Source organism: Nansenia antarctica (genome assembly GCF_963989245.1).
Source record: "Nansenia antarctica genome assembly, chromosome: 6".
In the NCBI taxonomy this organism is placed as follows: Eukaryota; Metazoa; Chordata; class Actinopteri; order Argentiniformes; family Microstomatidae; genus Nansenia; species Nansenia antarctica.
The window spans coordinates 63,157,742-63,167,741 of record NC_137676.1 but is presented as its reverse complement, the minus strand read 5'-3'; the positions used below and the strand labels follow the sequence as shown (position 1 = coordinate 63,167,741).

At 47.6% G+C, this 10,000-nt stretch overlaps 1 protein-coding gene across 1 annotated transcript in view; it reads left to right on the top strand.

Moving 5' to 3' along the window:
- The window catches only part of inpp4b (inositol polyphosphate-4-phosphatase type II B), a gene marked incomplete at both ends in the record, with an annotated part of 154,329 nt that overhangs the window by 74,498 nt on the left and 69,831 nt on the right, over window positions 1-10,000 (top strand). The window contains one exon of the mRNA XM_080534748.1: window positions 9,765-9,957. Within this exon, the coding sequence (XP_080390874.1) occupies window positions 9,765-9,957 (193 nt within the window). The remainder of the gene's footprint in view (window positions 1-9,764; window positions 9,958-10,000) is intronic.

Genomic DNA, 10,000 nt, shown 5'->3' with positions numbered 1-10,000 from the left:
CATAACAACAGTGTCAGAGTGAATAGTGTGACAGTTATAACACATCCTGCCAGAGAGAGAGAGGGAGAGGGGGAGAGAGAGAAAAAGAGCGAGAGGGGGAGCGGGGGAGCGGGAGAGGGAGGGGGAGAGGGGGAGAGAGATGGAGAGAAAAAGACAGAGAGACAGAGAGAGAGAGAGAGAGCCTCCCATCCGTATCACCAGCCTCCTTAAAGCCTCTCTCTCTCTCTCTCTCACTAAGAGGGATGAAGCTCCCAGCTACATGCTTCAGACAGGTTTGGATTTGATCTATTCCAGTTAAGGCCTTGACCTTTCATGCTGTTGCTCTTGAGAGTGACTTTGCCTCTCTTGGACAGACTTAAAGCCTCACAAGACGGTGATGGGTTTTTCCTTCGATAGCCCAGGGCACCCTTTGTGAGCAAATGTTAACGTTTAAGAAAAAAAGAAAAAAGTTTCTAGCAGCTGGTTCTATGGATAAAATGAGTGGGTTAGATATGGTTGTTTCTGTGTCTGCATCAGTGCCTATATTTAGGACGGTGCACGCATGATAGCAGGAGATAACGATGAAAGAGGAAGTACACTCAGACACACACACACGCACATACATATGCACGCACACATACACATACACATACACGCACGCACTCACACAAACACACACACATACACACTCAAGCACAGTGAATGCATGATCAGCCACATGTGATGTTTTAATTATGTATTCTAGCCTCCCCCCTGCACCACCCTTCTCAAAGGGATGCTGCTGAAAGCATCCTTATTATGAGAGACCTTGTGAAAGAACCTTTTGATATTATTCTTTTGTTGACTGTTAGCAGTATGGCCTTCTATAAGACACACACACACACACACCCACACACACACACACACACTCTCTCGGCCAAGCCCAGTTTTTGCTAGGCTTCCCTCCAGCCCCTCTCTCTCTCTCTCTGAGCCCAAAGCCCTGCCACTAAAGCCCCCCGATGTCTGTGCATTGTGTCAGAGATGTTTGAGCGTGTGCATGTGTGTGGCTATTACCATCCGTGTGTGTCGTGTGTGTGTGTGTGTGTGTGTGTGCGTGCAAGTGTGTGTGTGGCTATTACCATCTGTGTGTGTGTGTGTGTGTGTGTGTGTGTGTGTGTATGTGTGTGCGTGTGCGTGTGTGTGTGTGGCTATTATATGCGTGTGTGTACAAAAGCTTGCAGACATCCTCTGTTTCCTATACCTGCAATGCCCTTGCCAATGCAAGTCAATGGAGCGTGGAACGGTCGTCATTGACAGGCAGGACATGTCCATCAGCCCCAGCCAACACCACTCCTGCAGCACAGCTAACTGACATGCACAGCCTCTAGCAGCCGATTAGGACAGGGATAGGACCCCCCCACACACACACACACACATACACACACATCTCTCTGGGTCCCCCCTATAAAACAGTAATTGAAATCTGTGGTCCCTTTGAGAATTTGTGTCCCATTAGTTTTCACAGGGTAGTTGGCCAGATCAATTCACTTTTGAGTATTGGTGTCTCTCGCTCTCTGTCTGTCCTCCTCTCTCTCTCTCTCTTTCTCTTTCTACTGCTATTTCTCCCTGCTTCTCTTTCTGTGTGTGTGTGTGTGTGTGTGTGTGTGTGTGTGTGTGTGTGTGTGTGTGCGTAGTTGGCGAGATCAATTCACTTTTGAGCAAAGCTCTCTCTCTCTGTCTCCCTGCTTTTTCCCCTGTTTCTCCTTTTCTTTCTGTGTGTGTGGTTGTGTATTGGTCTGTGAATTAGTTTGTTTGTGTATGTGTGTGAGAGAGTTTGTGTGTGTGTGAAAAAGTTTGTGTGTGTGTCTCATCTCACCCTATGCACCGCATGCCTATTGAGATATTGGCATGCGTCTTGCTCCGTATTCGTGGTCACGGGTGTCATCAGATTCCCTCATGTCGCTCCCTCGTTGTCGTCTCTGATGGTCTAATTGGATATCCGGTGCATCGAGAGGGTCGGGAAAAGCAAAACTTTGTCGACGATATTTTTGGCAAGTTAAAAAAAGTTTAGCTGGTTTATGATTTCGAAAAAAAAAGGTTTCTCTCTCCAACCCCCCCCCCCCTCCTCCTCCCCCCTCCTGTGCAATTAAAAGTCAAAAACCAGCACCAAACTTGCCTCAACAATGTATTATTCAAGTACTGTTGCAGGAGCAGCTAGCTGCTAGCTCCCTCCGACAGTGTCTTCAGAAACCGATGCTTGTCACAATCAGTTGCCTTCAAAATGGAGGAGGCTGGCTGGGAGCTTCTTTTTTTTTTTTTTTTTGCGCAATTACCATGCAACCCCTATCTGTTTTTTGAACGCCGGGTATAAAAAAGGCTTGTTTTGTCAGCGCTCTCACAGTTTATTAAAAAATAATAATTACAATGTTCGCGCTCCTCTATCTCTTACTTATGAGCCATTGCGATGCCTTCGAGAGGTGAGTGTTTTCAGGCTCTGTGTGTGTGTGTGTGTGTGTGTGTGTGTGTGTGTGCGTCTGTGTGTCTGAGGTCACCTGATAAGTGTAGCCATGTTGTTCATCTGCTGAATAGTGATGAAGGTCAGAGACTCCGCTTCCTCTTTCTCCAGCCTTTTTCAGTCCATCTCCCTCACTCATTCAATTCTCATCGATCCGCACTTGGCTTTTGAATAACTATCGTGGATTGAATCTAAACAAGCATTCCCACCCCGGTAACACGCACGCGCGCACGCACACACACACACACACACACACACACACACACATACATACAATTCAATCTAGCCTCTGCTATCGAAATGAATATTTGAGCAGTCTGCGGTGGTGAGGTCAGGTTTTCTGGTGGTTTGGGAGCTAAATGAGGGGGGGGGGGTGGTTTGCTGGTAGCAGGTGCTGCTGCTGGTAGTGAGTTGCGGAGAGGAAGGTGTGTGGAGAACAAGTTTAGCAGCTGGGAGGCAGAGGGAGGCAGAGGGAGACAGCAGGGACGACTGGTGGAGGGAGAAATCGGAGATACGGGTTCATTGTAATGCATGGAAAGAAATGAGGAATGGTATGAAAACCGTATCAAACACAGATTTCTGGCTCCACCAGCTCTCCCTGATAGACAGAAGAGCGTGTGCGTGTGCGTGTGCGTGTGCGTGTGTGTGTTTGTGTGCGTGTTTGTGTGCGTGTGTGTGTGTGTGTGTGTGTGCTTGTGTGTGTGTGTGTGTGTAGTTTTTCAGCAGTTGATCTACTGTATAGGTTCCAAATCTCCCTCATAATTAGTACCCCCCCCCCTCTCCTCTCCCATCTCCCCGTAGCTATCATCAGGCTCATTCATTCCACACAGTGTTCTCCAGCACCACGGAGACAGAGGAGGCATTTCACAAACCTAAGGGCTTGCAGAAGAAAGAAAGCTTTCTCGACAAATGGCCTCTCAAACGCTCAAATATTGCCCATCAACTTCCTCCCCCCTGCTAATGATGAGCATAATAGAACATGAACAAGCTACCACACTATTTTCCCCCAAGATATCACACTGACTGTACTATAGGCCCAACTGCACTGTGACATATTGGGTTTTAAGCATTTTTACAGAGTTTTACAGTCTCACACAGGCTGACTGAGTGGGAACATACCGTAGGCAAGATTTTTTTTGTCTATCTCTTTTACATAGACAACTCAATATGTATTAGAGCTTCTGTGGAAGTCTATTTTTATCAATGGACATCGACAACAACGTTGACAGTCGGTGTGTGGAGAATGTACTGGAAGCGCTCCAGAAATGGATCTGTGAAGTGCGCCGGGAATCGGGAGGGAGGGAGGGAGGGAGGGAGGGAGGAAGTTCTCTTGGTGATTTCTGACGGCCTGTTTGAACAATGGAGCTGCTGTGGTGTCTCAGTGTTGGAGGCGGCGCCCAAGGCGAGAACCCAATTATTACAGAGTCACGTAACAAACAAGAGAAATACACGCACACAAAAAAACGCATTAATATCCAATGGCTGTTCCGCTACAGAGGCCTTGCTTCTCTACGGCTCCTCCATCGTAACACCTGTCCCCAATGAGCATGACTATTTTTAGGACCGTCCACTCTTAAATAGGTCAAGAATCGTGAGCCAGACTTCCTTAGCTCTCTTCGCTAGCCCATTATGTAGCTTCCTAGCGAATGACATGACTGACTGTGTTTTTTGGGAGTTTTTGCCGATTGCAGAATACAACTATGATGTGCTGTGTCCTGAAGGGCCTCAAACTCACTTCAGTTGACAAGAGCGGGGAGAAGAAAAAAAAACTAGCTTTCCTGCCTGTCCTGCAGTGTATTTTTAGCCTCCCACAGCTAAAGCTTTAGGCCTCTTAAGGCTAAGCTAATAGCGCTTCACTGTGCTTCTGCCACCGTCAGGCTCTTTTGTCCATGGGGGTCTAGCTGAGCCTAGCTCCACACACACACACACACACACACACACACACACACACACACACACAAATACACACACATTTGCTCTCTCTCTCTCTCTCACACACACACACACACACACACATTTGCTCTCTCTCTCCCACACACGCACGCACACACACACACACACACACACTCACACACACACACACATTTGCTATCTCTCTCTCACACGCGCACACACACACACACACACACACACACACACACACACACACACACACCTACAAACTCACACATGTGCTCTTTCTTGTGGTTGTCAAGGCTTGCGTTCAGAATCAGGGGAACTTGTTTCTCTCTGTATACCCAACTTGTTATTTCCTGTTTGACTCGCTTCTTGTCTTCGTCTTCCAGTCAAAGCCATAATTTTATTGTGGCTTTGTCGACACCTCTCCGCAGACCTGGCCTGGGGGTCACGCTGGGGCTGATGGGAAGGCTCTAACCACGAGTGGGAGGCGTCATACTCACTCTCGCTCTCACTGCCCCTCGATTCGCTCCTTGTACTCCTGCTTCAAACCCCTCACCGGTCCACTCAATCAAGAATAGAGTTTTTTTTTTTTTTCTGAGACAGTGTCATTTCCACACTTCACGCCTCAATGACTCTACACTGACCTCAGACACAAATTGAGTACTCTTCTCCCCGTGTAAGTATCGTTATATTGTGTCGTAGCGCCGGTTCACCGAGCATTTATCGAGTTAAGAGGACTGCATAAAGTGATTGGGCTGAAGCAGACCCTTCGGCCAAGCCAAACTCTCCACAGCCACGTAGGAGCAGCTGCTGCTGTTCACTGTGACTCAGCCTTACAGTTTTTCTCGATTGCTAAAGCACAATTTCTAGATCTCTGAGCACAATGACCAGTTTCCTAAACACATTTAATAAATCAGGCCCCCAGTTGGCTTAACTATAAACACATTTCACCTCAATCTCGGATTTCACAAAACTCTGAACACATTGGCATTTGCCAAAACACACGTTGCAGAACTCTAAACACATTCACACTTACTCTAAACACTTTCGCACTTGCTAAAACACACGTTGCACAACAATATGAACACATTCTCATTCACTGAACACATTTTGCTCACACGATGCAAAATGGTAGACTCAGTCATCAACAACTGGTCATTGTCGAGAAAAATGGAATGGCAAAGTACAGGTTGTCATCAATAAATGGGGTTCAATTCCCCAAAAAAGAATCTGTGACTTACTATTGATTACTATACAGATGGGATTACTATACAGATGATGGGGTATTTAGAACATCACACCCTGAACATTGTGTTTTAAATTGTTATTGAAGTGTGTGATGGATACCCAATAGTGTTTACATTTTTGCAAGCTGTGAGGACGATTTTGTTGTCAAAGTTTGGTTTTGGCCATAGGAGCAACAGTTTTGTGGTGAAAGTTTGGGTTTTGTGGTGAGAGTTTGGTTTTGCAAAGAGAATGCAAGTTTTTGTGGAGCTAGCTTGAGAAAAGTGTTTTGTGTTTAGAGTTTAGTGAAAACAGAGGGCAGTTTCCTGAAATGTGTTCTGACATTCGAGAAAAACTGTAATTGATCGGCCGAAGCCCTTGAATCGTCTCAGGTATGAGATGGTTTGCGCAAGCGTTGTTGAACCGTTTGAACGTTGTAACGTCGAGAGTGCTTAATTGATTATTATGATGGAGTTATATTTTTAGATAGGAAAAATCACTTAGAGGGGCATTTTACTGTTGAAGGGTGGGCTGATGGGTTGATTGCTCAAGCGCTCCTGAACCATTTAATGATCTCCCTTTGGGTTATAGAGCTGTTAAATGCCTTTGAGTGAGACAAGAAAATGGTTTCTACTGGGGAAGTGTAATTATGTCATATTTAATATGAGGAAAGCTGTTTTTAACACACTCTCTGAGAGAAAATAATGCTGTTTATAACGGCACTTTCACATCTCTCGTTGGAATGGCAATATGGTACGTATAATGTCAGCTGGCAGCCATGGCTGGAACTATGTTTCTTCTGTATCAGAAATGACACACCAAGAGACGTGTTTGTATGGTATAGACGCAAAAAAACATTGTAAATATCAAGCGCTTCCCTGGTAACTAATTGTTGAATCTTGAATTATGCCAAATTCACGGCGGGAGCTTTAAGCATATTATATTTTTTGTCAGCTTGACAAAGCTCCCTGATTAAGTGTTTTCGTAAAGGGACCCTGGGCAATTAGATCTGTCTAAGGAGGGGCTTGGCAGGAGCAAATGGCAGGCAAGAATCAGAGCCAGCTCTGACAGAGGGAGGAGGTGGAGGGAGGAGAAGGAGGAGGAGGAGGAGGAGTAGGAGGAGGGAGGGAGGAGGAGGCAGGAGGGCAGCAATTGAAATAGAGGGGTGACGGTGAGGGAGTTGGAAGAGGTAGAGGTAGAGGTAGAGGGGCGTGGGGGGTTGTAGAGACGGAGGAAGAGGACGAGGACAAGGAAAAGGAGTGGGAGGATAGAGGGAGAGTCTCTTTTTTTTTTTGCGCAGCGCTCAGCAGAAGCTTCAAAGTTAATTTGAGGTCAATCACTGTTCTCCCGGATACACTGGAGCTTGGCTCACTCAGACGCCAACTCCTGCCCCCCTCCGCTCACTTGATTTGAACCAACTTTACGAAAACCTGCCTTAAGCTAATCGCGATCGTCAACGCGCACACCAACGTCCCACAGGTGTGACACCCAGTAACAATTACGACCCCACGCCCCCCCCACGGCCGCCAGCCTCCAGAGGACGAACAAACAACCCGAACAGCCTTCAGCGTTGTTGATTTTTTGAAATGGTGCCAATGTTCCAGTGTTCACGATGTTATGACATCTCCACCAATCTGTGAAAGCCTATGTTCCAAATGACACGTCACCCCGAAGGCGTGAATCAATTACCTTAAAAACGTGCATACGCACCCGCCAGTGTTGGTCTAAGTGGAGAGGGGGGTGGTTTCATTACCGGATAGAGCTAAAGCAATCGGAGGAGTACTACAGGTTGGCCCGCTTGGAGATCCGCTTTGAGGACCCAGCTGGGGCGACTGGCGCTGAAATGCATGACATGTTAATCCCTTTCCCCTTCCATTACAAGTGAGTGAACGGCTGTCGTCGGCCGAACTGAGAATGTTTTTGCTCAAAGTCAGGGTGACATTCGCTGCTCCAGCGCCTAGTCTTCTGTGGCAGAGGGACAAGGACGGGTGGGGGGAGGCGGGTTGGGGGTGGGAGGGGTAGTTGGGGATGAGGGATTAGTGAAAAGACAGAGAGAGAGGGGGACGATGGAGGGAGGAAAGAAAGGCGCTCGGGAAGCAGGTGTTTGCCGTGGCGTGGGGCACTCTATCTCTCGTGGTACAGGAATGAGGCGATATATCTCCAAGCGTACATTTATAAAATGTGGCTCCCTGACTCCCTCTACAGAGCCTCTCTTCTCCCTTGCCATCCCTCCTTCTCCTCTCCTCCTTTCCCTCAGGGTGTCATCTATCCATCTATCTCTCAACACACTTCTCTTCACGCTTCAGGGGCCCGCTATGAGCCAAATTGTCTCGCCAAGTCTTTTGAACGAAGTGCGGCTCCCTGACTCCCTCTACAGTTCCTCTCTTCTCCCTCCGCCATCCTTCCTCCTTCTGCTCCTCCTCGCAATCCCCGTCTCCCCGTCAGAACTCCTCTATCTGCTGCGTTGGCTGAGATTACCACATTCCTTAAGGACCCAGTCGTTGGGGACAGAGCTCATTAACAGTAGATCAATCTGTGTGATTGGATGAGCTCATCTGATGGCCCTGGGTCTTTTTTTTTTTTATCTGGGCGAGTCTGTGTGTCTGTGTGTATGTGTGTGTGTGTGTGTGTGTGTGTGTGTGTCCGCGCGCCTGTGTGGTAATGTATTTCCCATCAAGCCTCAATATGGGCTGACGATTAGAACGGTGATTAGGGAAGCTAGTATGACTGTCTGTTCAGTATCTGTGAAACAGGGCACTCTAAAGCTTCGTTCATACTGCAGGTCTGGACACTCAAATCAGTTTGGAATAGATTATGGAAAATAGAATACTGACTGTTGACATCATTTCAAAGTGACCAAATTGGATGTGTGTGTGTGTGTGTGTGTGTGTGTGTGTGTGTGTGTGTGTGTGTGTGTTCAGACAGTGTAGTCTTAAGTGGACATGGCTATGCTAGTTAGCGTCTGTGTGCTTCCTGTAGCTCAGAAGTTGTTGTGGGTGACAATGTCTGCCAAGGAATGTCAAGGAATGTCAAGGAATGTCAAGGAATGTCTGTCTTCACCTTTAACGCATTCCCTGCACGTGGTCTCCGATCCTCCGATGCTGATCTCCCTGTCATACCCCGCACTAGGCGACGCACACTTGGCAACCGAGCCTTTTCTGTTGCTGCACCCAAGCTGTGGAACACCCTTCCACCAGCCATCCGATGCTCTGATACTCTGAATACATTCAAGACCCGACTGAAGACCCATCTGCTCAGTCTCGCCTTCGCACAGCATGGCATGGGTCCTGAGTAACACCATTCCCCATAGCTGCCTGAGCTCTTAAACAGTGTTTCATTTTTGAATATCATTTTATCTTTTTTTTTTTTGTTGTTCTGTTCTTCTTTTTTTCTTCTTTTTTTTTTCTTCTCTTTGTTTTTCTGTACAGTATCCTTGAGTTTGAGAAAGGCGCTTTCATTTAAATAAATGTATTATTATAAAGAAGATGCCCAGTTTTCTTGTTGCTGTGAAACTATTCAGACTTGAGTTGAGAACTGAGTTTCGATTCAGTTACATCGGATTTCAGTCGCTTCAATCTTCCAGTGTGAAGAAGGCTGAAGCTATCAGTGTCATTGACAACCCCCCCCCCCACCCCAACCACCACCCCCCCCCCCCCCCACCCCAACCACCACCCCCACCCCCACCCACCCCCCCGCAGCTAGCAGCTCATTTCCTGCCTTTCACTCTATCCCCCTTTTACTCCATACCGTTTTTTATTATATTGCCTTCAGTTCTTCTGACTGTATAATCTCTCTCTCTCTGTCCCTCGATGCCTCACTATCTCTATACATCTTTTAACATAATTTCTCTCCCTGTGCCCTCTCTTCTCTCTCTCTCTCTCTCTCTCTCTCTCTCTCTCTCTCTCTCTCTCTCTCTCTCTCTCTCTCTTCCTATTTTCCTCTCCCATTCCCTCTATCTTTTATGCCCTCATTCCCCTCACTCTATCATTATTATGTATGTGGATCCCCATTAAGTGGACCGCCCATCTTCCTGGGGTCCATCTCCCTCTCTCTCTCCCCCCCCCCCTCTCTCTCTCTCTCTCTCTCTCTCTGTCACCACTTCTTCCACCTTCTTTCCCTTCGTTTCCCTACAGTAGAGTTGACTCTCTGGCTCTCTCCCTCTCTCCAGGTCGTCTGATGGTGTGTGTGCAGCGGGCCGGGTGGTGGTGAGTCGTCTGAGGATGGGGGAGATGGAGGAGGGCGACGTGGACCTCATCACGGCCGACGTCCAGCAGGGACACAAGGGGAGGAGGGATCCCTGCTGCCGCCACCACTGCTACGCCACCGACGGCAACGCCGCCGACTCAATTAGCAACGAGAGGGTGAGGGATAGAGAGAAGGTGTGTGTGTGTGTGTGTGTGTGTG